Below are 27,588 nucleotides of genomic sequence, written 5' to 3' on the forward strand. Positions count from 1 at the left end.
GCTACATGTACTTCATGTAGCATTTACTTCAATCAAAACATCTACGTCAGAAACGTATTTCCATCTCTGAAAATTTGTACTATTTCATTTTCTACAAACGATTGTTAGGAGGAAAGTTGACCATTGTCTCTGATTTGCAAATGAGGGATTAATGTCACGAGCTGTTGACTTGACTTGCCCAAGGTTACACGAAAAGCAGAGGTGGAACTCAAAAGCTTAGTCATTATAGCTCCTCCACTGCTGAATGCTTTTATTAAATTGCGTTTTTTCGCACCATGCCTGTGGCATACCCAAAGATGCAAGACATAAAAGTCCATGAAACTTGTAGCTGTCATGACTATATGGCTGCCATTCATTTATTATACACCATCTTTTAGAAACAAAGATTTCTCTTCAGTGTTCTATGTCCTGGTTTACACCTCACTCCTACTGACATTTTATTTTTGCTCATCTTGTTTTCCCTCTATAATCCCTCCATTCTTTACTATAAATAATCTTGTATTATCCTTTTTTTTTTTTTTTTTTTTCCGGTACGCGGGCCTCACTGTTGTGGCCTCTCCCATTGCGGAGCATAGGCTCCAGACGTGCAGGCTCAGCGGCCTTGGCTCACGGGCCTAGCCGCTCCGCGGCATGTGGGATCTTCCCAGACCAGGGCATGAACCCATGTCCCCTGCATCGGCAGGCGGACTCTCAACCACTGTGCCACCAGGGAAGCCCCGTATTATCCTTTAAGTCACTTTAGATTACTTTAAAAATAAATCAGTGTCTAGATTAATAATGATTTTCTTGTACCTTTCAGAAATGCAAACAAAGTTAGGAACAATTTTTTTCTTCCTGAAGAGACACCAAAATGTTTTGCTCACCTAATTTTAAAACCTTGAACACAAAAGACAACTTTACTTAAAGACAGGAGAAAAATTAAAGACAGTCCAAAAAGGCAAGAGAAACATATTAGACTGGGATTCTTAAATTGGTCCATCTAATTGTTACCTTCCAAAGGCTACGTTTCAAATTAATGGTGCACAACTCTCACTTTTCAGGTATAATTATCAAAATACTAATCATCAAATGCTAAATAACACACAGAAATGGCCAAAAATTCTCTACATAAAACAGAGAAACCACAGAACTGCCTTAAAATACAAAGAAAATATTTTTATTTGTATAACAAATATTCTAAGAAATAATGATATAATAAAATTAACACAGCTGATGTGATGTTGAGACACAAATAGGTATGAAATGCTATTGATGATTAATCATTTTGTTTCATCCAACCTCCCATTGATTATTTTAGAGAGCATCTCTGGTGTATTTCTGACTGAATCTTAAACATGATGTATCCAGGTGATTCGATTAAGAAATCTTTGAAAGAATGGTTCCTTCCATTAGTCCTCATTAACTCTTTTTTTTTTCTTTTTCTTCTTTTTCTCTGGACTCTGAAAAGAACCAACAAGAATGCTTTTGAAAGACCTGTAAATGTATGAGTGATTAAGAACAGCTTTTCCTCATAAAAAGCAAATTAGGTCTATTCTATTTCCCTGGAAAACAAGTTTGGAGCAAAGACTAAAATCTAAAAATATAAAACCACCTTTATCACCTGTACCAAATGATGTTCTCTTCCACCCTTAAACAAAACCCATTTTGCAATAAGGTTCTAGGTTTAGGAAATGGCCCTTTATAATATAAACACAACAATGTTGTTGTACTTCCTCATCAATGAAACCATTTTTTAAAAACTACCTGTTCATTTCTAATATACAGAGTAGAATAAAATATAGAAACCCTGCCCATGTCAATAAAGTATTGGTAATTAAAAACAAACATACAGCAATTGCTGTGCTGGTGCATGGTTCTTCTTCAGAAAGCGGTTCTTCTTTAATGTGTTTCTTTTTGTCCTTTTTCTTCTTTTTCTTCACAGATGTCTCCTGTTCTTCCACCACTTCTACTACATCTTCTTCTACTTCTACTACTTCCTCCTCTTCTTCAACTGAATAAGGTTAAGTGTAAAGATACTACAATTAACATTGTATCAGACTTCTCTCCCTCAAAACCCCTTTGAGAGTCTTAGTTTTTTCCTGTCATTCAGGTCAACTATCCAATGTTTATTACATAATTTTATAATTGCAAAGGTCCTTCAAATATCTACCTAGTATGCCACTACTAACTTTATAAATGATAGAAAACTCAGAGAAGTAAATTTCTCATGATCATGTAGCTATATAGAGAGATCAGGATTAAAACAAATCATCTGATTACCAAACCCACTTTTTTTGGGAAGACTAGTCAATTATATTAGAAATGATTAATAAGAGTTTGGAGTTAGGATACTTGGGTTTATCCAACCTGTTGAAACCCTGAGTAAGTCATTTAATAACCTTTATAAACTCAACTTCCTCATCCTTATAAAATTTAGTAATGTCTATCTCACTGGACAATTTCTAGGATTTAATGATTTAACACATGAAAATTTATGCAAAATGCTTAGCATGAATGCTTGGCACATTAGAATGAGGACTTAATAATTGGTTGCTATCATTAGAAATTCACTGATCAAATACTTACTTAGTACCTACTATACGCCAGGGCTTGTTCTAGACAACTAGAGATACAGCAAGGTACAACACAGACAAAAATTCCTGCTTTTATGAATCTTTTACTTTAGTAGTAGAATGGAAACCAAAAAAAGAAAAAAAGATATGCTATAAAATATTTTACATAGTAAACAGTCTTAAGGATAAAGAAGAGGAACACTGAGGAGGGCAATACATGTGGACATTTTAGACAGGATAGTCAGGCAGATACCTAAAAGAGGGAAGGGAGGGGACTTCCCTGGCGGTCCAGTGGTTAAGACTCCATGCTTCCACTGCAGGGGGCAGGGGTTCAAACCCTGGTAGAGGAACTAGGATCCCACATGACGTGTGGCCAAGGAATTAAAAAGAAATAAAAATAAAATAAAAGAGTGAAGGGAGTGAATTATGCACCTATATTGAGGGAAAATATTCAGGTAAAGAGAAGAGCAAATGCTAAGGTTATTTTAGGAAAGAAGGGGGGTTGGCAGGTTCATGGAAGAGCAAGGAATCCAATGTGGCTGGAGCAGAGTGAGCAAGGAGTAGAATTAGGTCAGAGAGCTAATGGGGGTGCCACTGTAGCTACTACATTAAGAATAACAGAGATGGGTATAAGTGGTTCAGTTCTAGATACACTTCCAAAGTAGAATTAAGGGACTTCCCTGGTGGCACAGTTGTTAAGACTCTGCGCTCCCAATGCAGAGGGGCTCGGGTTTGATCCCTGGTTGGGGAACTAGATCCCACATGTGTGCCGCAACTAAGAGTTCGCATGCCACAACTAAGGAGCCCACCTGCCACAACTAAGATGTGGCGTAACCAAACAAAAAACTTTTTTTCCTTTTTTTAAAAAAAAAGTAGAATTAAGAGGATTTCCTGCCAAAATAGACTTGGGTTATAAAAAGAGTCAGTGTTAAAGGCCAAAGCAACTAGAACTGCCATTTCTAAGATGGAGAATATTATGGAGCCACAGGTTGGGAGTGGTAAGGGTCCAGGAATGTTAAGTTTGAAAAGCTTAATGAATATATGAGTAAAGATACAAATCTGGAGTTGAGTGTTTCAAATGTTACTGATGGGTTTAGGGATCTCCTTATTGTTCAGTAAGGAAATAGAATCACTTAAATAAATAACTTGTTTATATTTTCTTCACCCAGAGCAGGAGTCCACATTTGCTGATAGTACTTTTGACCACTACGCTACTTAGAAACCAAAAATTATATCAGTCATTGCTTTAATGCCTTTCTTGCTAGACCAGCTGGTAGGCAACTCAACACAGGTGCAGCTAATAAATGCGGGAGCTCAGTTATCAACTTTGCAAGAGAGCCTAGTTCACTGGTGAGCACCTATTAAATATTATCACTCTGTTGGCAGGCTACCCAGTTACTACTCTAGTCCTTTCCATGTAACAGAAACAATGACGAAAAGTAGTGCTGCATCAATTCTGTGTTCTACTATATATATATAACAGAAATATTTCAACAACTAATTTAGAAACCACATACCTTTTTTTTCCATTTTAAGCTGATTCTCAAAATAGTTCACATGGTAGAAACTAATGTTTTAGTACACTTAGTATAATCCTACATATTCAAAGAGGCACTTCTCACATTCCTCTATGAAACGTGATAAATTTAACAATATCCTAACTATTCCCAGAGAACACGATGGTTTATTAAAACACCATTAGCTTTCAATATGGATGGTTTCGCAATAAAGTTCAATGGTATGTACTTTCCCAAGATTTATGAAGTCTGTACTTCTTAAGGAATAAGAGTATAAATGACATTAAAAAAAATTCAAACCAACCTTTAATTTTAACCTTGGCTTTTTTGGCCTTCTTTTCAACCACTTCATCCTCTTTGTCTACCTGTTCAATCTTGCGCTTTTTAGAATAGGTTGGCAGTGTTGAGTCACCAGAAGGATCGTAAGTCTTCACTTCACTGAAAGAGCCATAGAATTTTATAAAATCCCTACAAATATCAGTAATCAAATAATTCTAAAGAGATTTAAAAGGAAACGTCATTAGGTAATACTTACACAAACATACAATGCTGTTTCATTTTAGTGGCTTTAGGGCAGTTTATGAAAAAGTCTCCAAAAGGTAAAGAGGTGTCAACAGTAGGTCACACTTCACACTTCAAGAGAAGTGGTGAGCTAAATGAATTGTTTTAGTAATCAATGTAGTGACTATAGTATAGAAAAATAGTCAATCAGCATAGGGGAAAAAATGGAGGAAATCTCTTTATACCAAATGATTACACTAGAAAGTAAAAACTGAACCAATTCGAGTTTTAGAACACAATGAAAAACAAAACAAAAACCCTAAATCAAATTTAATACAGAATACTCCATCACAAGATTCCAAGCAGCAGAGGAACAAGAAGGGATATATATGGATAAAGATTCCTTGAAACCCAAATGTTTGCTTTTGTTCTAACAAAGTAGAAAAAAATTAAAGTACTGCGTGCCAAAAATGTGAACTAAACCTCATAATTGGTGCTTTAAGCACATGTGTTTAAAGTCATAAGCATAATGGCATGGGAACATTAAAACATTGTTCAAAACAAGCTAAGGAATGTTCTATTAAGCTATCTTACAGGCTCACGGCTGTTAACTTTTATAGGTTAAAAACATTTATAATTTAAGAAACAAAGTAGTGACTAGGTTCTCCTGGATCTCTCCCAGATATATGTGTTATTAAACTTTTGATTTTCTGTAAAAAAAAAAAAAAAGAAAAACAAAAACAAAGCCCCAAAACAAAGATCCACATTTTTTTCAACTAAACACAACAAATTAGGCTTTAAAAATTACAAAATACACGGTCATTGTAGAGATCTTAGAAAATTCACAATATAAAAGTAAATGTTAATTAATGCCCATAACTGAATACATTTGGTTTCTTTCCAGAATAAAGGAAAACAATTTTTATGAATGTGTATACTAAAACATATATCTAAATACATATTTATAATGAGATGTTACTATATTGCTTTCCCTGCCCACTTATAAGATTTTACTGAAGGACTGTAAGAAGTCCTAAAAGCACAGTTTATGAATTAATGACTAGAAATGTTTTTAAGGCTGACATATACCGTCAATCTCTTTTCCACATTCTATTTCTATCATTGCAACCTCATCAGTATTGAACATTATCTCAAATAGTAACAAAAACACCTCTCCCCACAAGTATCTTTTGTAATTTCATAGTGAGGTCTGAATACTTATCATGCCTCTTAGCCACTTTTAGACTTTTCCTTTGTCTTTTGACTCTTTTTTTAAAAAAAACAGGTTTCCCTGTGGCTTAACTCTGAATGGACTTTGGTTTCGATAAATGTTATACTATATAGGAACTATGAAGGAAAAATATTTATTATCAATATCTGGAAATGAGTAAATTAAATATTAAGGAAAAAGGCCAAAACAAATATATTATGTGTACTTATTGCAACAACGTAAAAATGTGTATATGATTAAAAACTAGACGTGGGGCTTGCCTGGTGGCACAGTGGTTGAGAGTCCGCCTGCCAATGCAGGGAACACAGTTTCGTGCCCCGGTCCAGGAAGATCCCACATGCCGCGGAGCAGCTGGGCCCGTGAGCCATGGCCGCTGAGCCTGCGCATCCGGAGCCTGTGCTCCACAACGCGAGAGGCCACAACAGTGAGAGGCCCGCATACCGCAAAAAAACCCCAAAAACCAAAAACCAAAAACAAAACCTAGACGTGAATATGGAAAACTGTAAATGGCAAAGAAATAAATTGGGATACTTAGTTGTTTTAAACAACAACAAAAAAACTGTCAACAATTAACATTTAAATAAGCAAAAATTGTTCATTCATGCTCTCCCAAATGTATTCACTCACCTTTTATGTTCATACTTTTCTGCTTTTGCTAATGCCTTCCCTGTTCCACTTATTTTCCGTATCTAAGAAAAGAAAAATCATTAATAGTTTTCTAAGGCATAATCTCTTTATAATATATATGGTAGTATGTCAATTCTTAGTATATATTAGGTAAACTGTTAACAGCAGGCAGAAAAAGAATATATTAGACATACTAAAATGTATCATAAGAGTAAAACTGGTTAGCAAATGAAATGAAAAAGTACATAAACTAAAAAAAAAAAAAAAAAAAAAAAAGTACATAAACTACTCATGGTTTATTAACTTTTGACAGGTAACACTTCTGCAATATGCAGGGTGTGATTCTTACCCCTCTATCTTCCAAGGTTCTCAACCTGGCCTCTAATTTGGCTCTGTTCTCAACTCCCATCGCAGAACTGGAATCTTCACCAAAAGCATCATACCGGATGGCCAAAGCAGTTTTGGCTGCCAGCATCCGAGAAATCTAATAGAGAACTTGAAGTTAGAGGCATTCAAACTATACTCCAAGATGAGATATAAAAAATTCTCTCAATAATTTATTCATGAGAACACTACAAATGAATCATTGACTCTACAATTCACTCTAGGATTTTTGAAAAATCAGGAGTTACAAAAGTATTGTAAACGATACAACTCAAGCCACTTATCTTCTATTTGAATCTTTGCCACAGTATGATGGCTAACTGATTATATACACAACCACCATTATTTTGTTGGATGAAAAGATATTGTAGTAGCTTATGACTAAAACTAGCTCAAACCATTCTTCCATCTTCCTTTAGTTTCTACTATGTGACATTAGTCCTACACCATGGGATCATCCAGATTAAGTATAGCCCCCAGCCCCCGCAAGCTTAACTAACATTTTATTTTACTGAACCCTTTATCTCTCTCATCACTCTGCTCTGAATTTTATAACATTTCAATTCCTGTTAAACTATGTATCCTGTAAAAAGCTTGAAAGTACTTTAAGCCTCAGTTTCCTCCTCTGTAAAATAGACACCTACAACTCATAGGGCTATTAAGAGGATTCACTGAAGTCCTATCAAGTGTTAGCACAGTGTATGCTATTATTTTGTTATAGGTCATAAATATTGATGTTAAATTGGTTTCCTGCCACACAGAAAACTTTTGATGTGCCTTCCCTGTCCCCACCAATGGGTGGAGTCTAGAAAAATAGTAACAGCAAGCAATAACACTTTCTTCTAACCTTTTCTTTCAGTGTACATAAGTGTTTATTTAAAGAATTCACCACTCTCTATTTGATGAAAAAGAAACAGTAGGAGGAAAATGGTTTGGAGGAAAAAAAGGCCTACTCCAGGAAAACTGTAACTGACCTTTCCTTTGTGTTTGGGACTTGTCTGGCCTACAAGTGAAGCATGATAAATGAGACCATACTTAGGGGTATCTCGTCTAGACTTGAGGGCTCTGAAGAGTGCCTTTTCTGCTCCAAGAATCTGAACTGTAGAAGCTGCATGTTTGGCCAAATTCAAAAGAGAACCTTCGAAAGAAAAGAAGTAGTTACCAGGAATGTACTTGCAAGTATTTGAAAGTTCCATATATTAAAAAGATCTATAGTCTTAATATTATAGCCATCAGAGTAAATAAAAATCTGATATAATACAGGATTCTATAGTCTGGAATTACCCCAAATTCCTGATATCTCAGCATTTGTGATTCATCCATTAACACCACAAGCAGAGGTCTGTGATAAATGTCTATGACAAGTTGAAGGTTACTTGTTCAATTTTACTTATTTGCCTGAAGAGATGGTATTACTATTTCACATTTCATTAGCATACCATGGGAGAGATAAAAACACATGTATTCACAGACACCACCCCATCTAGCCCCTATTTTTCTGAGATTTATTTTAGACATCAGATATCCTACTACTATAGATATGAAAAAACATACAGATAAATAAAGTGAAAATTTAGTATTAGGACATCTCAGTAGATCTATGTGATAAACTTCTTACACTTTATTTACCCCTCGTTTAAGATATGGATGAGGAGGACTTCCCTCGTGGCACAGTGGTTAACAATCCACCTGCCAAGGCAGGGGACATGGGCTCGAGCCCTGGTCCGGGAAGATCCCACATGCCGCGGAGCAATGAAGCCCGTGCGCCACAACTACTGAAGCCCGCACGCCTAGAGCCTGTGCTCCACAAGAAAAGCCACCGCAATGAGAAGCCCATGCACCGCAACAAAGAGTAGCCCCCGCTCGCCGCAACTAGAGAAACCCCGCAGGCAGCAATGAAGACCCAACGCAACCAAAAAAAAAAAGATATGGATGAGGAGATATAAGCACAATAATTAGGTATTAAAGTTGATGCTTTGTTAGATGTGCTGCACTGATTTTCTGTCAGAAAACAATTAAAAAAAAAAAATCTCTTTCTCTTTTTTTTTGGCCTGGCCACGCGGCTTGTGGTATCTTAGTCCCCTGACCAGGGATTGAACCCAGGCCCCCAGCAGTGGAAGCGTGGAGTCCTAACGACTGGACCATCAAGGATTTCCCTAGAAAACATCAATTTTAATGCAGTTGCTCAACCACTAGATACGTGTTTAAAATTCAACAAACATACACTCACCTTCAGGAAGTTGTAGCAGTGACATCAAAGATCACTGATCAAAGATCAACGTTAACAAATGTAAGAATGGAAAAAGTTTGAATTATTGTGGGAATCACCAAAATGTGGCACACAGACATGAAGTGAGCAAATGGTGTTGGAAAAATGATGCCAATGGACTTGCTCTACACAGGGCTGCCACAAACTGTGAATTTTTTAAAAAGGCAGTATTTGTGAAGTGCAATAAAACGAGGTAAGCCTATACTAACTGATTTCATCCTCCTGCATTCATCTGATTGTTCTAATTAACCATAACAAACTTTTGACAAGGAATCACAAGTGTCTCAGAAGAGGCAGTGACTAAAGATGCCTTCATTATCCGAAAGGAAATCAGGCATACAAATAAAATCATCATTGAACACCTGGGCCTTAGTCCTCACAAATATACCATTTACTTCTATTTATTACCTAGAATTACTTTAATAAGTATAGTTTAAAGATAAAAGAAGAAAAAAATCCTACCTAGAAAACAACTCAACTCTCAATACCCATGTTTACCAATTACATTAAAATCATCACCTGCATGAGCAATAAGCCGTGCTCCAACTAATTCACCAACCATGACTGTAACGTTGGGTGCAATGGCCATCATTCTATTTTGCAGATATTCATAGAGCTGGGTTCTATATTCGGAGATTTCAATCACCTGGTGTAGGGAACAAAATGAATAAGTCATAAATGACAAGAGTAAAAATAGTATAAAATTCACATGTCTAAAACATCGGAGTCCCAAATTATCATAGAGCAGTTGTACAACCGTGGGAAAATTAACCATTTCTTACCTCAGTTTCCTACAAAAGGGCTGTTGTGAAGATCTTATAAGATAATGTATGGAAACAAGCTAATACACTGCCTAAAAATAATGCTAATCAATATTACTGTTATTTTAAAAAACTCCAAGGGCTAGACATTTCTGTCATCCCCTGTGATTCTCGTATAGCTATCTTCAAATGAGAGGGAGAAAAAATACAGGCTACAAACATAAAAGTTAGAATTAAATAATTGAAGCTATACTTCTCTGCCTTTTTAATGGATTTATTATTCAGATAATGCGAACAATATAAATAAATTAGACAGTACTCTTAACTTCATTTTAGTATATATCTCCCCCTCTAAGTATAAATCAAGATGGCATCAGATGAGGTAGTGACTGAACACCCTCATATTTATTTATCAGGTGAGCAATACATTAAAAAATCATCATTGCCATCAGAAATTACAGAGCTGGTACCACCACAACTAGTTTCCCTATGTGTATAGTTTACCTGAGTGCAGAGATGCAGAATGTTGCAAATATCTTCTTCTGAAACCTCTGTTCCCATAGATATCTCTGCAGCTGCTTTCACTTCTGCTTCAACCTCTTCTGGCAATAATTCAGAAAGTGTGGCCGAGGCATAATTCTTCCTATCGCCTATGGAATGTTTGCAGAGTAGGAGGGAGAATCACTCTTCAACAAATTATATAAAATCCACCAAACAGTCAAAAAAAAAGTAGAGATAAGCCAATGAAAAGGATGCCGAAACAAAACAAAAAGCGAACAAGTCTGACCTAGTAACTTTCCTCATATAAAGGCTTGATTTTTCTCCCCACCACCTCCCTACAAAATACTACAGATAACAAAAAAAACAAAATACACCATGAAACAGGACTTACAATACTGTGATAGACAATTTGTAGCTAAGGTTATACTGAAACTAGGGCCATGAATTCTTAGGGGTAGTAATATGATAATATAATATGAGCCAAGTAACTCATATTTATTAACAATCCTCACGTTCTTCTACTAATATTGCTGTACTAATAGTATACAATTTAACACTAACAGTACAGATAGCAATACTATTTTTAATATTAATTATTATTAATATATTGCAGGATACCCCCAGTCCACAGTTGTCCTTATTAATGGTAATTTCACTGAGACACGTTAACCATAAGAAACCATTTCCAGAAAAACCAAATTAGGGGCTCCCTGGTGGCACAGTGGTTAGGAGTCTGCCTGCCAATGCAGGGGACACGGGTTCGAGCCCTGGTCTGGGAAGATCCCACATGCCTTGGTGCAACTAAGCCTGTGTGCCACAACTACTGAGCCTGCACTCTAGAGCCTGCAAGCCACAACTACTGAGCACAAGTGCCACAACTACTGAAGCCCATGTGCCTAGAGCCTGTGCTCGCAACAAGAGAAGCCACCGAAATGAGAAGCCTGAGCACTGCAAAGAGTAGCCCCCACTCAGCGCAACTAAAAGAAAGCCTTGTTGCGCAGCAACAAGGACCCAACGCAGCCAAAAATAAATAAATAAATAAATAATAATATATATTTTTTTTAAAAAAAGAAAAACCAAATTAGAGAACCATGTTCTCTGCTGCACAGGCCATCGAAATCAAAGTTAATTTTGTTCCTGAACTCTAACAGATATTAATATGGCTACACTCCCCAAACCTGCAAGACATAAAAATATCTTGGAAGTTTAAGAAAAAGAAAAAAACCCACTGTAACTCATGTTTTAAATGAGTCACAATGAAATGAATAAATAAAAATAAATCGCTATTTTCAATGCCTTAAAGGATCAAATTACTTACCAACTTTCTGTAAACACTTGCAGTATGTCAAATTATCCGAAATAATTTTTCCTAATTCAGGGAAATGCCAGCCATACCATTCTCTACACCGCATAATGTAGTTGTTTAGTTCTTTATCTAAGTCATCTAACAGGGCTGCAGTAGATTAAAATGAAAAAGAATATAGGAACTTAAAAGGATTTTTAAAAAAACTTGTGGTGAAATATAAATTTACCATTTTAACCATTGTCAAGTGTACATTTCAGTGACTCAAATTCATTCAGAATGCTGTGCAACCACCACCAGTATCCATTTACAGAACTCTTCCATCAACCCAAACTGAAACTCTGTACCCATGAAATAATAACTCCTCGTCCCCACCTCCCCAGCCCCGGTAATCTCTTCTACTCTCTGTCTCTATGAATTTGCCTATTCTAAGTACCTCATAAGTGGAATCACACAATATCTGTCTTCTTGCCTGGGGCTTATTTCACCTAGCATAACGTTTAAAATTCATCTATGTTGTAGCATGTATTAGAACTTCTTAAGGACGAATAATATTCCATTGTATGTATATGTCACATTTTGTTTATCCATTCATCTGTGTTAATGGGTATTTGGGTTGTTTCCACCTTTTGGCTACTGTGAATAATGCTACTATGAACATAGCTGCATAAGTATCTGAGTACCTGCTTCCAGTTCTTTGGGTATATACACCTACAAATACTATCGCTGTTTAAAGGGATTTTTTAAATTGGAAATCGTTAAGACTTTGATGTCCAAAAATCATCCAATGACATGGAAGAATGACCTATTATATACAACTACAAGTGAAAAAAGCAAAATAAAACACAACACAGATCCCACTTATGGTTTTATGATTTTTCATGGAAAAAGAGAAATCAATCAGTTTACATTAATAGTGTAATCCATATTATCCAACTAGTCAAATTATAGTTTTTCCTTTCTTCTTTTCTGCATTTTTCAATTTACTTTACTTACTAAAAGTTCTAGCTCAACTCCCTTTTCTTCCTCAACAATTATAAAAGATACAATTTTAACAGTAGGAAAAACCCACAACGAAGAGACAAACAGATTAGTCCTCACATGTACTATACTTACAAATTGCCTGAACAATCATTGTATCCACTTTATCAGCACTAAATTTCAATCTGTATCGGGACAAGCTGGGGAGAAGGGGGAAAAATATAAATCACTAAAAAAAAGCATTTAGGAAAAGCATTTAATTAACATCTTAAAAAGACTTTTACCAGAATCCCTATCCTGGAGCTACACTGTTTACCTTTTTCATGCATGGGAAACATCAGCTAAGTAAGAATACAATATTTAAGATCTAAAAATACACATTTAAAAAGAAAACGAATACATCTGTCCTGCTATAACCTACATTTCTGAAACATGAATTAATTTATGAATGATAAATAGGATAATGCTGTGTAGCTCAAGCCATACTGGTTCACATACGATTTTTGCAGCATATTTAATGCTTTATGCCACTGGAAAAAAAAATAAGTACAGCACTGTAACACCTGAAAAGACGAAAGCCATGTAGGAACAATATTATACATAAGGGTTTCTTAATCTTTGCACTATTAACACTGTGGGCCTGATTATTCTTTGTTGTGGGGTCTATTCTGTGCACTGTCAGATGTGTAGCAACATCCCTGGCCTCACCCCAATTGCCAAATGTCTTCTGAGGGGTATCTGATTGCCCTTGATTGAGAACTACTGCTGTGCACAATGCCAATTAATCTTAAACTTGGACCCTAACTCAGTTTAGCTATTTGTTCTCTCTTAGAAATGTTTATTACAAAGTTTTTCCTGACTTTTGTGCATTTTGCTCATTTCTGTAACTCAGCTTTAACCCTTTCATTAATCTATGTTCATATTTTATTTGTTCAAAGGTCCAGACCTTTGTTTACTGTAGTATTTCTGTAATATAAATTTAACATGTCCTTTATTTTTTGGCTGTGCTGGTTATTAGTTGCGGCACACTGGGCTTAGTTGCCCTGCGGCATGGGATCTTAGTTCCCTGACCACAGATCAAACCCGAGTCCCCTGCATTGCAGGACACATTCTTTACCACTGGACCACCAGGGAAGTCCCAAACATGTCTTTTCAACTGTTAATTTTTTTAGGGTTACAAAGATACTTAGGTTTTGAGTGGTTTACCCTTAATCCTATTTTTATTTCACAAACCCTATTATTGTAGTGCAATTTCAAAGAATGCCAAGCTTTTCAGGATTATATATATCACAGTATAGCAGAAATTCCTGGTCTAATGGACCTCTGGCTAAACATCACAGGTTAATGTTTTTCTTTGCCTCATAAAAACTCAAGAAAAAACTCAAAAAAACAAGCCCCACACACAACGCAGAAGAGGAGGTCATTACCAGATGAGAAAATTCAGGGAGATGGCAAGTAGATGGAATGGTAGCAAATGATTTAGAAGATGTAAAAGAGAAAAGAAAGCCCAAGAATTGTGGCATCTAATACTAGAGAGGTAGAGAATGCCTATCATCAGGTTTAGAGCCCAGACAATGGAGCCAAACTGCCTGGGTTCAAATTATGGCTTCATCACTTACCAGCTATATGGACTTTGGGCATCAATTTCCTCATTTGTTAAATGAGGATACTATTACTACCTTCCTCATAAGATTCTTGAGGATTAAGATAGTATTTGTAACATACCTTGAACTGTGCTATATAACTGTTTATTAAATAAAAATAATAAGACTATTTTCCAGTAAATCTCACCTGTGTGCCAACCCAAGACACATGGCTGCCATTTCACGTGGTTCTACCCCAGGGATTAATCCATCCATCTGTGAACGGATTCCCCTCATAAGTTCGTTAACAAGAGGACTATGGATACAACTGAGATTCAGCTTTTCCTATAAGAACAAGAACATTTGTATCAAATAAAGAACTAAACTTTTCCTAAAATTATTTAAATACTAAAATACCATTGATTTAAATGTATACATTTCTCAGTTTCATAAAAGCAGTTTCTCGTGTTTGTGGGAAGAACACTTGAATATACTATTGGTAGAGGTCAAAATTGGTATAAGCTTCCAGAAAGGCAGCCTGTCTACATGAATCAAAGCCATAAATAGATAAATACAATTTAACCTAGTAATTTTGTTCTTTTTGTTGGTTTGAGGGATCTTTTACTACCTTACATTATTTAGCCTCTTATAAAAATTATAAAGGTAATACATACAGAAGATTTTAATCAATAGTACTATAGGGAAGGGGACTGAATGAAAAGCACAAGTTCTGGCCTTAGGCCCTTTCCCTACTGTTAGGATCCCTGAAGTACTTCCAAATCTATACTAATGTTAACGTATGTGTGTACACATATACATAAATCTTTATAAAATTTAAGTTTTTACACACCCCAGGCAAACAGGATGAATCTGTTCTGGACGCCTTCATTTTTTTCACTTTGCAGTGTATTTGCTAACTCTATACAAATTTACAGTTCTATTCCATCAAATGCAAATGACAAGCATGCAAAATTGTGTATGTTGCATCACATTTAAAGAAACAAATATTTAGTATGCATACAAGAGACAACCAGTGTTTAAGTTTTTCAAAAGGAGGAACTGAGAAGAAAAAATTAAAGATATTCATAATCCCACCAGCCAGCAATTTGCTGTCCCATGTGCCTTTCTGTATGCTTATTATGCTAAAATTTAACGTTTTAACAGAAAAATATAAACTAAGACTTGTGCGCACTTCAAAGGATGAAGATAGAAATTGATATCACTGAAAACTTAATTACCTGACGGTATTAGAAATAATCTATCCTAACAATCTTATTTAATTCACAATCCTACCTCAAAATAAAAAAAAACCCTCTAATCTCTTCAGCACTTTCCTACCTCCAAACACCTAGAATTGATCCTTACTTCAAGAATGAGGACTGTAAATCAACTATACTTCAATTAAAAAAAAAATAAAAAAAAAAGAAAGGGCTTCCCTGGTGGCGCAGTGGTTGAGAGTCCACCTGCCGATGCAGGGGACATGGGTTCGTGCCCCGGTCCGGGAAGATCCCACATGCCGCGGAGCGGCTAGGCCCGTGAGCCATGGCCGCTGAGCCTGCGCATCCGGGGCCTGTGCTCCGCAACGGCAGAGGCCACAACAGTGAGAGGCCGGTGTACCAGAGAAAAAAAGAAAAAAAAGAAAAAAGAAAAAGAATGAGAGGTATGTTCATGAAGTTGCACTGTAATACCTACTGTAACTATTGAAAATCAAAGTATCGCAACTGGGATTTCCCTGGTGGTGCAGTGGTTAAGAATCTGCCTGCCAAAGCAGGGCACACAGGTTCGAGCCCTGGTCCAGGAAGATCCCACATGCCACAGAGCAACTAAGCCCGTGCATCGCAACTGAGCCTGAGTGCTCCAGCTACTAAAGCCCACGCGCCAAGAGCCTGTGTTCCTCAACAAGAGAAGCCACCGCAATGAGAAGCCCATGCACTGCAACGAAGAGTAGCCCCGGCTCGCAGCAACAAAGACCCAATGCAGCCAAAAATACATACATACATACAAAGTATCGCAACTGGCCTCTAAAATTTTCTGCCTTGCATGTTTGGGAGCCTACATATCCAGCCTTTCTTTCCATTCTCACTTTATGTTTAACCTTAGCAATTCTACTCCCTACTAAAGTTTTCTAATAAACACATACAATAAAAAAGAAATGTGATTTATGTTGAAAGGGAAAAAAATGTCACTAAACAAAAATATGCCAGGATATACATAAAGTGTTATCATTTTGGGGCATCACTTATATAACCTTAGTTTTGATAATCATATTGGAAACCAATTATTATGTAGCGTAGGGGAAAAAGATCAAGTATTCAAATCTGAGAACTTATGATAAACAACTCACTGCAAAGGCTAGGCTTGGTAGTCTTTATGCTGTACGGTGAGCTCTGATCAGCAGGCATAAAAGGAAATTATAACTCTACCTTTATGACGCCTCCTAGTTTAGCATCAGCTACAGCCAGGGGTTCATGGGCTTCTTTAACTATTTTCTTCAGAACTTTCTTCAGCTGCTTATTGATTTTGCCCTCCATCAGAGCTGTGAATGCTTTTTTAGGAAGAAAAACAAAAGAGTTAACCCAAAACTTTAACTGTAAGAGCTTAAGATTTTATTTAAATTTTATAAATAAAGGAAAAAAACCCACTTATTTTCAGAAGAGCTGAATTTAATATTACTTCTGAAGTGAAATGATAAACGTTACACATTTCACAATCTCATCTGATCTTCCCACCCTCATTTCCACTCCAGAACCAGGAGTTAAATCAGATCCAGCATTCCTTTCTCTATGGTCACACAATCCTTCTGAACTCAGAATTGTAAGTTGTTAGAAACAATCTGTTTTGGAATGATAAACTGATTCACTCTCCTGTGTCACTACAGGCCGACTGGCCTGATTGTGAAATACCATAAAAACCGTGTCAAGACCGGTAAAAAGGAGTGTATTCATTTTGAAGGTTCTGCCACAGTTTAAGTATGTCCGAGTGGAGGTCTTACTTTTGCTAATCCTTGATCCAGATGTGTCAACAGGCCTCTAAATTATAAACCTCCAGCGATTGAGAACTTACTACTGAAGGCAGCCAATTTGAGTTGGAGGCTGTTTTCATTTCTGGCAAGCTCTAAATGTGCTACTTTGTAACTCTCACCCTTCTTTAGACCTATACTTAGATCCTTTAGACCCATATGGACTAATTAATACTAATACCTCTTCTAGTTGTCTGGGTTTTGGCTGAACTTAAAGTATGCCTGGCAGGAAGTCTGTCACAATTTCTAAGGTCAGGCAGCAGTTTGTGCTTAATCAGCCAGGTACTTGCTTTTTCCTCCTTGGGAATTCAAATTCCCAATCATTTGAATTTCAAGTGCATTTCATCTGCTATCTGGAAGATGAAAGGTGAGGACAAAAACCACACAGATCTTAAAGAGGTCTCTACACTCTAAGAAGCTAAGATTCAAGCTACTTTTGTTGAGTTCTAACAATTTACATATTGTAAAACATTGACTCCTTTCTAATATACATTTCTCTAATAACTGTATTTTCCTTACAACTGTTTAATCTTTTCTAATTAAAATATTTTATTCAATGTCCTGCTTCTAGCTCTCAATCTTTCCTATCATTTACTCACACTTTAACCTAGTGTTCTCCTTTAAGATTTCTTAAAAGTAAAAAAATTTCTACTCTAGATCCACTCTAACATTCACAAACATTTAACTTCCCTGTTAATCACTCTTCATTATATGTATTTTAAAAAGATGGTATACAGAGATGGTGACAGGGATAAGGGGAAGCTGAATCTCTCTTCTCTATTAGCCACTATTCAGCATCCCTCAGCAGTCTTCCCCCTTCATCCAAATTTAGGCTGGCTCCAAACTTTACTGTGGCTGTTTGTAAGATGTGAAACTTACAAGTCTAACCAAGAGTAAAAATAAACCTTGCTATGCAAATGGCACATTTTAGCTACTGAGACCACTATAAGTTGACACACTCTGGACTCATTCTTAGGCTACAGGTTTTTTTTTTTTTTTTTTGCGGTACGCGGGCCTCTCACCGTTGTGGCCTCTCCCGCCGCGGAGCACAGGCTCCAGACGTGCAGGCTCAGCGGCCATGGCTCACGGGCCCAGCCGCTCCTCAGCACGTGGGATCTTCCTGGACTGGGGCACGAACCCATGTCCCCTGCATCGGCAGGCGGACTCTCAACCACTGCGCCACCAGGGAAGCCCTAGGCTACAGGTTTTAAATGTATTCCCTGACATCTACAACCACTTAGTTCTAGTTCTGTCATGTCAAAACTGCCTTATAACTGAGAGAGGGAAGTTAATTTTCAGGAAGGACTCTGTTCTCTTAATAATAATAAGATGATGTTCAACTTTCTGGTGAAAACTGATGGGAAAAGGCATTGTAGATTTCTATGACTAGATTCCTGACAGAGCTCACTACCTTCATTCATTTACCCCAAAATATTTTTGTGCTAGGGATTTGATGGTGAACAACACAGTCTCTGCCCTCATGCAATTTAGATTGAGTGTGTGTGGGGTTGACTTTAAATTCTTACCCAGCATGCTATTTTCTCCATTTATCTTACATTATTTTAAGGAATACCTGCCCCCTCCCAAAAGGGCCACTTGAGATCACAGCTGCAGCACTTTCCAACTCCAAGAGGAGCTACTCAAATCAATCTATATGAATAATGCTCCCCAGAGTTGGAGAATAGCTAACACAATCTTGCCTGGGATATTACCAAAATTCTACCCATATTTATTTTTAAAGCTGTAATATACAGAACTATCTTTTAAAAATTTTCCAGGCAAAAATTACCATATTTATGCTTTATGGCTCTATAAGACTTCAATTACTGGATGTGTGCAGCCCTAGAACTATTTTTAAAAATTTGAAAATTGGCCTCGTTGGCTCCTCCTTCAGCTCACCCCTCTGCCAAGGTTGGGGTGGCCCATTAATATTCCAACATATTTAATAAGATTCTTTTTTTTATTTTTTTATTTTTATTTTTTTTAAATAAGATTCTTAATTTTCACTATATAAGAGAACTATACCCTTCTCCTGTGGCTGGTGAACAAAATTACTTGGTTCAGTCAAATGAATCTTATGGCTTAATTTTAAGCCACATTCTTCCTTATGGTCCTTCATTTTCAAATTATACCACTAAGTAGTTGGCTGATCTGAGATACAGAATTTAAGCAACTGAAAATTCATGATTAGAGTTTTATATCTGATGTTGTTTTCCCTAGCATTAAAAGAACATTATGAGACCAAGTGCCTACTGAAGCCAAGCCTAGTCAGTAAACTCTACTCATGTCTGTTGTCTCATCCCTAGGACTAGCTGAAGGATATAACAGCCATCCATTCTTCTAAATCATAAAAAAATCATGCCCCCTTCAGGTAGACTCTTATGCATTTCTGTAGTTTGTGTAATAAACAGAACAAACACCACACACACACACATACCCCTCTACTAGTTTTCTTAAATCTTCTAATAATACTGTGCTTTTTTAAACTAAAAATGTATATACCTGGAGAGCTGTTTTATTATTATTCCAACTCTAAATCCTGGCTATTCTCAACTTTACCCTTGGATTAAAATGATCAGAGAGCAGTGTACTTGACCACATTACCTTGATCCCTTGCAGAACAGCTTTTACTGAATTGTGCTTCAGCATTATGCTGTTGGTTTCCACAGGGAGATCAACTTAACCACTTCTCACCTCTCATCACATGTAGGGAAAAAACCAGCCCTATAGTGAAAAAAGCTAACTCAATGTTGTCTCAGTGGTAGTGACGAATTTGAGTTAGATCACTTAAATTCAGTTCCAAAAAGAATGCATCATTGACAACATTGAATAGGGTTAACTCAGGCAACTGAAGCAAACAATCTTTTAATGAGGATGACAAATCACCAATATCTAAAAAACCAAAAGAGCCAGTCTTTGACTTTACCTGCCAATGCCTCTGCTGTATCCTGAAATTTCTCAAAATGTTTCAGCTTTACTCTAGAATTAAGGGAAAAAAAAAATGTTATGGGGGCACACTGATTGTGCAAAAGCCACATATTTAGGAGAAGAGGTGTTGGACTGTTTCCAAAGCATACACCAATAAAAAACTTTCCTGCCATTGGGCATTGGTGTAAAGTTAGATATTCTTCTAAAATGACCAATAAAATGACCAATTTCTCTAAATGTTAGGCTAGTAATGTCTGAACTATTATAGAGGTTGTAGGTTTTGAAGGAAACTTGGAACAACAGAAAAGACGTTTGCTGCCACATCTAAACGACAGGAAGGATGTTGAAGCTTCAACATAACCTCTGCTGCTTAAAGTTAGACACAAATGCCTTTTACTATACAGCACAGAAGTGGCTTAAGAAAAGGTGTAAGGGTCCCTCTTACGTCAGAAATCTCATGACATTGATTTGCGCATCCAGTACAGGTTCCATTAAAAAATAACTAATTGTTAGATCTAATTCCTGTTACCCTTACTTTACCGCCTTCCTCCCTACTCACTTATGCGCAGGGCAACATTATTTTATATCAAAACAAACACATACAGTTAATCCATTGTTGTCTCAGTGGTAGTGACGAATATTTGATTTAGATCACGTAAATTCAGGTTCAAAAAGGATACATCATCGACAACAATGAATCAAGTTAACTCAGAAAACTAAAGCATATAGCCCTTTAAAAAGGAAAACTAGTCTTCCACTGTGTCTAAAATAATGTTATCTTAAGCAAGGTTTTCTCACCTCGTCAGGGAACACCCTGGTGGTACCTTAAATGCACACTTAACAATAGAAAGAGGTAAGAAAAAAGCAATTATTTCACCTTATCCCACCTAACCCCATTTCCACTCATCTGAAGTGGCATTTGTTCATATCTCTGTATATTTGCATAAATGCATATATAGGTGTACAGCAACACTTGCAAAATGCAATCACGTTATACATATTACTCTGAAGCATGGTTTTCCAGTATACCATGTTTTCCTAATTATTTAGTATGACATCTCTTGGGGTTCAACACTCTTTAGCAAGCTTGAGTAGTTTCCTTCTATTCTAGTGAGTTTTTATTAGCACGAACAGATGAATTATGAAATGCCCTTTGGCATCCAAGGACATAATCAAGAGATCAGTCGGCTCCTTCCTAGGACCACACTCACCAAATAGGATATTTCACAGGGTGATTCACAGATGGTGAAATAGCCTTCTTGACTCTACCTTGAGGAAAAGCCAGCTCTCTCTCCTACCACTCCTTTCTTAGAATGGGCATCAAGGTTATATTCTATATTCCTGTCCAGAGACCTTGGGGAACAAAGGTACGCCTTTCCAGTATTTACTAGCTAGTTATTTTACTACGCCAGAGGGAGTTAGGAAATACAGGTCATAAAGAATAAATAAACTATGAATTAAGTTCAAAAACACCTAAATATCACTAACTTAGAGAAATTATAAGTTAAATCAATTAGCAGCCCATGCTTTTGACAGTTATTACTTTAAACAGAAATTTATACTTAATTCACAATCAATTTACGCTTTCAAATATCTTACAAAAATAGTGTTTTTTTGGGTGCTGTCCAACCTCATCTGCAATTAATACAAATTAGCTGAGATGGCCTATGCTCCAAATAAGGAATCTAATAATTGGGCTCATACCAATATTATTCCTGAAATGAGTTCAAAACAAAAAGTTATGGATATATTACATGAAGGGGGGGCACAAACACACAAAACAAACAAAAACAAAAACCTCTAAATGTTAACTGCTAAGTTCTTAGTTTCAAGATGACTTACATTTTATTTGCTTTCTCTGGAGTTTCAAATTCTTTCCACAAACTATCAACCTCTTGAAGTTTCTTTTCATTCAAAACCTGTAAATAAGTATTTAAAATAATTTTCTTTAAATTGCACAGCTTAGGCATATACAGCTATACCCTTCAAGTACAATTGTACATGCAAAATGAGGGTGGTGGGAGCTATTTTTCTCTCTGAAATAACCAGTTTTCTTACCCTGCATAAATTTTTGGTCAAACTAATAAATCAAGTAGCCCAATGAGTAACTGGATGGAGTTTAGATCTAGCTGGGTATTTGTTTAAAACTTTCTATTTTTAAGGAGCTCCCTAACCCCTTCACAAAGCCTGTCATATTCACAGATCAAAAGAATTTATTTGCCTACTTTCTACGGAATAAAATTTGTTCTTTAGGGACTTTCCTGGTGGCGCGGTGGTTAAGAATCCGCCTGCCAATGCAGGGGACACAGGTTCAAGCCCTGGTCTGGGAAGATCCCACATGCCGTGGAGCAACTAAGCCCCTGCGCCACAACTACTGAGCCTGCGCTCTAGAGTCAGCGCGCCACAACTACTGAAGCCCGCGTGCCTAGAGCCCATGCTCCACAACGAGAAGCCACTGCAGTGGGAAGCCCGCGCACAGCAACGAAGAGTAGCTCCCGCTTGCCACGACTAGAGAAGGCCTGTGCCCAGCAACGAAGACCCCATGTAGCCAAAAATAAATAAATAAATACTTAAAAAAAATTGTTATTTATTGCTATGAACATCCTGACAAGAATTACGGATTTCTCTAAAACTAAGATACCATTAGTTCTAAGACACATCCTTATGTAAGAAATTTTAACATGTCAAGGGAAAAAAGGGGTACTTTAATCTATGAAACACAGCCATTAACATTTAGGTATATATTCTTCAAGACTTTTTGACTGTCTATGCTGCATTTTTATTAATGCGTACTTTTAGGAATCGTGCTATACAGTTAACACTTAACATATTGTGGACATAATTCTAGGTTTTAACAAGAATCGCATTGCATGAATATACCATCATTTATGCCCTTATTCATAAATATACATAGTTTTGTATGTATACATGTTGTATTTCTTAGGACAAATTATTGGAAGTGGAGTTAAATGATCATATAAGAAATGCATGTTGACATATGTATTATCAAAATGCCTTCAAAAGCTTCTATTACTTTCACTTAAATCAAGAGTGAATAAAAGTTCTTATTTTCCTACACCCTCACCAATACTGTGTGATAAATCAGCTGCCTAAGTATAAGCTAGGGTAGGATCAATCCTAAAATCCATTTCCCCCCATATTTAACATCCTTGAAATTGGGATGTCTTACAATTGATGGCAGGTCAGTTTAACTAGCAGTGTAAAATAACAGTGTATTATACTTGATGAAATATAGTATTATAGATATTATACATATCTTGTGGAAAAAGGCTGCTGATCAACTAAAAATTATACTTTACCGACAAGCCACATTTCACCAAATCCACAGTACCACAGAATATTTACATGGTAAGACTTATTACCCAGTTATAGCCTAGTACATATTTCCATGATGAAACATGAAGAAATACGATTTTGCACAACACCTGTATTTTCTGTCAGATGAGAGTGGCAAGATGACTTTAAGGATTTATTGTGTTGTTTAAATTTAATCCCACACACAGCTGAATCAAATATATTTACAGAACTGGAAAAACAGGAATCACAGTAATGAAGCAGTAAACAATTGCAAAGCACACGGTTTTGTATTAAAAAATTACAAACCACTAACAGTTCTATTTTGTATGTCATGAAAACTTTAGAATACAAAGACATTCCATCAAATCTCATGAATGCACTGAAACTTTAATTCAAAGGTATTTTTTTGTTAAAGGAAATTCATAGAATAGTAGTGATTTTTAGTAGTAGTTTACTCAGTATGCAGTTAACCATACCTAAAGTTCAATGATTGTTGACAGGATAAGTACCAAATAGGGGATATGACTCATGAGTAAAATTCACATTTTTTTCTAGTTGAAAAGCAAGTATATTTGAAGATAACATTTGGATAACAAAATTGGCATATTAAAGAGATATTATTTCAAGTTAAAGCAACAAAGGAAATGTAATGAAATCATGTTAATTCATGACCACTGAAAGGTCTCCAAGGACTTTGTTATGGCAAACAAAACCTTGGCTACTTTATGTTCCCAGTCGTGCATAACATACTGAAAAGAATATTACTAATAAAGTCTGAACAAAAACAGAATTAGAAATAATTGCTACATTTTCTGTTACACATCTATCTCAAATTTTTAATCATTCATTTTCAGACAAGGAAATCTGAAACATTAATATGCAAATCCATTTTAAGTTTTATCATTTTGGATTAAGATGGAATGAATAATTTAGCTATTGTCACCACTAAAATCTTTAGCACCACTGTTATATTGTTTGCTAGTTTTACTATAATAAGTACTATATGTACCTATTTACATTTACAAAAAGTGAGTTATATAGTATGTAAGTTATACCCAATAAAGCTGGAAAAACTTATTGCTTAGTAATCATGTTATATAGGAACTTTGGTATTCACATAAAAAGCTCTTCCTCGAGCCCTTGAGAAATAAAGGAACACACAACACTATGCTACACAGCAGCACTGTACAACATGACTACTAAGAATTTAAATGAATTAAAATTAAAATTCATCTCCACAGCTTTACTAGCTACATTTCAAATGCTAAATAGCTGTATGTGGCTAGTGGCTACCATACTGGGAAGCACAGCTACAAAAGGTCTGGGATGAGTAAGACTGAGGAATGTCTAGTCTTACTCTGTGTGCCATGTGACATAAGGGACACAGGCTTGAGTTTCTGCAATATTCTACAAATAATAATAATAGTTCTTTTCAGGTATTGTCTCTGCATTTATATATAACTTTATTAACAAGCAACATTTTCTGGAAAGTTTTAAATGCGTTTTGAATCACTGTGTATATATGGATATGCATATACTGGGTCATGATATAAAATGTATTCCTCACTGTGAACTGAGATTAAAAAAAGTATGAAAAACTTTCTTAAAGCATTCTTATTCAAGCATGAATTTTATGCAACCAAGGTAATTTTATACCCCAGCATTTTGAAAGATTACGGGAAAGGGAGCTAATAACCTTGTATTGCATATCTCCACACACACAGATATTTCACGTACTATGATATTCACCCCTTTAAGGTGTAAAATTTACTTTTCAGTAATTTTCACAAACTTGTGCAACCATCACTAATTCCGGAATACTCTGTATGCCTATTTTATTCAGGAAGAATCAATAACAGCTACTAACTCCAAATATTTATAAATGAAGCAATATTTCAATATATTTAAGCCTTTAGTTATTTCTCTAATATTAGGTTACATAAAACATAAACCACAATTTTTAACAATGTTGAACAGTAACTTGCAGATAAACAACATTAAAAACTGCAACAGAATACTCAAGACTTATTTTTATGGAGAATACTCTTTATTAGTAGAAATCAATAAATCATATGACTTTATACTTTATGACCCAGGTCTAGAAACCATACAATTGCTAAACCGACTCCTCCCCACTGTTAGAAGCAACCACTGGACAGTGCAAAGTCACCCCTCCCCTCTTAGCATCCAGGTCAGGACAGTATACGTAACATCAATTTGGATGAAATTCATCCACAGATGCTGATTCAAAATATGACAGACTACTCTGGCTAAGAGAATTTGGGGGCATGTGCAGAACTCTAAGAATTTAGAGGGACCTTCCTGGTGGCGCAGTGGTTAAGGCTCTGCACTCCCAATGCAGGGGGCCGGGGTCCAATCCCTGGTCAGGGAGCTAGATCCCACATGCATTCTGCAACCAAGAGTTCACATGACACAACTAAGGAGCCTGAGAGCCGCAACTAAGGAGAGTGCCTGCTGTAACTAAGACCCGCTGCAACCAAATAAATAAATATTAAACAAAAATAATAATAATTTAGAAAAGACTGCAAAAAGCTGGGGAAAGTCTAACAGACCCATTTCCGGGCTCCAAAGCCTTTTATAAAGTCCCTTAAAATTGCTAATACTACAATCTCAGACAACTCTAATGAGAGAAAAAAGAAGCAAAATCAGCTTTCGGATTTTAATTATCTCATTGGTTTTCTTAAAAATAACAAGTATTTAATGTAACATGCAAATAGAAGTATATTTTCAAATGTCAAAGAGAAACTTGTAAAATAAAATGAAAACCTTTCTCAAATAAACGTTTTGGTATGTACCCTTCCAACTCTCTGCACCCGTACCACACAGGTGTTTGATTTATAACTAGAATCACACTATATATAGTTTACCTAGCATTTTTTGACTTGTCAGTACATATGAAAAATTTGTTTTTCGTTGCTATATTCGTTGAACCCAAGAGTCCGATACGTAGATAGAACTCAATTTACCTGATGCTTCCTATCATCTCAACAGCACCCTATTACACGAATGTCCCACTGCTCAGTTATTTCCTTGCTGATGAACTTGAAGTTAATTTCAAACTTTCCCTATTAAAAAACCCAAAACTCAGGTTGGTTATATCCAGCTCAGATTTCCCCCCTGGGCTTCAAATTTGAAATGACCACTGTATCTCCACGTCTAACAGACATCGAAAGCTTCACACAACCCAAACTGCAACTCTTTAGTATCCTCCCCATTCCCAGCCCCCAAATCCCTAAACCTTCTCTTCCCTTCCCTACCACCACAAACCCACTTACTTAAACCCAAACCTCGCATTCTTCAACCAGCCAATCCCGTCAGTTCTACCTTCTAATTTTCTCCTGATATTTCCTTCCCTCCATGCCAGCCTTAACCCAAGCAACTTCATCTCGTCTAGATTAATGCAAAAACATCCTCCTTCCGTTCTTGCACCCCATCCCTCGTAATCTATTCTGCACAGAGCAAAACAAGTGCATTAAAAGACAAAGTTAGGTGAGGTCAGTCCTCTGTTAAAACCTTCCAATCATTCCTCAAAACTCTCAGAACAAAACCCATACTCCTTATCATAACCTGTAAAATTCGAATACGGCTCCTGTCCACCTCCCTAACCGGGGCAAATCCTCTTACTGAACCCAGAGCCCCAAACGGTGCGGCCACGTGTTCACCGAAATATGCGCCTCCCAGGCCCAAAGCCTTCCCCCTTCCTTTCACAGCAGGGGGACACAAAAGGCACCCACGCGATCCTGAGCACCGTCGTTCTCTCCTTACGTCTTTCCGTCTCCTCTCCTGCCCAACACCTGCCTTCCCCTTCCAACGGCTCAATCTCCCACCTACCTTAAAGATGGCGTAGCCGACGGACGTTTCAAACAGCACCAACATGGTGAGGACGGGTCAGGGAACTGCGCGCCCGCCGCCGAGCTCTTATATCAGTGAAAAAAGACCAAATCTGCGGCCCCCAAAGGCCCGCAACGCCGCGGCTGGCCAAGCACCAGAGCGCCCACCTTCCCGCAAAGAACCAGCTCACGTTGCCTAAACGTTCCACACTCCACTACAACCAGAACGCGTGAACGCGCTTCTCCTTCTCCATGGCTTCTG

The 27,588-nt window shown here is 36.8% G+C and overlaps 1 protein-coding gene and 4 non-coding genes across 8 annotated transcripts; all 5 read right to left on the reverse strand.

Moving 5' to 3' along the window:
• Positions 1 to 1,134: 1,134 nt before the first annotated feature.
• Positions 1,135 to 27,588, reverse strand: NOP58 (NOP58 ribonucleoprotein). Of its 4 annotated transcripts, none has more exons than XM_027123809.1 (15): positions 27,328 to 27,588; positions 22,000 to 22,076; positions 20,156 to 20,208; positions 16,634 to 16,755; positions 14,419 to 14,555; positions 12,763 to 12,827; positions 11,662 to 11,796; positions 10,347 to 10,492; positions 9,601 to 9,727; positions 7,787 to 7,950; positions 6,778 to 6,912; positions 6,429 to 6,490; positions 4,374 to 4,507; positions 1,830 to 1,990; positions 1,135 to 1,439 (listed from the first exon to the last, which is right to left on the reverse strand). In XM_027123809.1, the coding sequence occupies exons 1-15, from the start codon at positions 27,370 to 27,372 to the stop codon at positions 1,389 to 1,391; spliced, it is 1,614 nt and encodes a 537-aa protein (XP_026979610.1). In that variant the 5' UTR covers positions 27,373 to 27,588; the 3' UTR covers positions 1,135 to 1,388. The 4 variants fall into 4 exon arrangements, with proteins under 4 accessions (XP_026979610.1, XP_026979625.1, XP_026979616.1 ...); XM_027123824.1 differs by lacking the exon at positions 27,328 to 27,588 and adding an exon at positions 19,834 to 19,953 and having other exon boundaries at positions 22,000 to 22,042; XM_027123815.1 differs by lacking the exon at positions 20,156 to 20,208 and having other exon boundaries at positions 27,328 to 27,577.
• On the reverse strand, positions 9,361 to 9,443 carry LOC113605333 (small nucleolar RNA SNORD11). Its single transcript, XR_003427166.1, has one exon. It is a non-coding gene; the product is annotated as a small nucleolar RNA SNORD11 (small nucleolar RNA).
• LOC113605341 (small nucleolar RNA SNORD11B) lies at positions 10,208 to 10,293 on the reverse strand. The gene has a single exon (XR_003427169.1). It is a non-coding gene; the product is annotated as a small nucleolar RNA SNORD11B (small nucleolar RNA).
• LOC113605297 (small nucleolar RNA SNORD70) lies at positions 19,973 to 20,059 on the reverse strand. Its single transcript, XR_003427144.1, has one exon. It is a non-coding gene; the product is annotated as a small nucleolar RNA SNORD70 (small nucleolar RNA).
• On the reverse strand, positions 20,767 to 20,855 carry LOC113605302 (small nucleolar RNA SNORD70). Its single transcript, XR_003427151.1, has one exon. It is a non-coding gene; the product is annotated as a small nucleolar RNA SNORD70 (small nucleolar RNA).

The sequence above is a fragment of the Aethalodelphis obliquidens genome, unplaced genomic scaffold (genome assembly GCF_003676395.1).
Source record: "Aethalodelphis obliquidens isolate GAN/ISIS:26980383/991018 unplaced genomic scaffold, ASM367639v1 scaffold2, whole genome shotgun sequence".
Taxonomy (NCBI): Eukaryota; Metazoa; Chordata; class Mammalia; order Artiodactyla; family Delphinidae; genus Aethalodelphis; species Aethalodelphis obliquidens.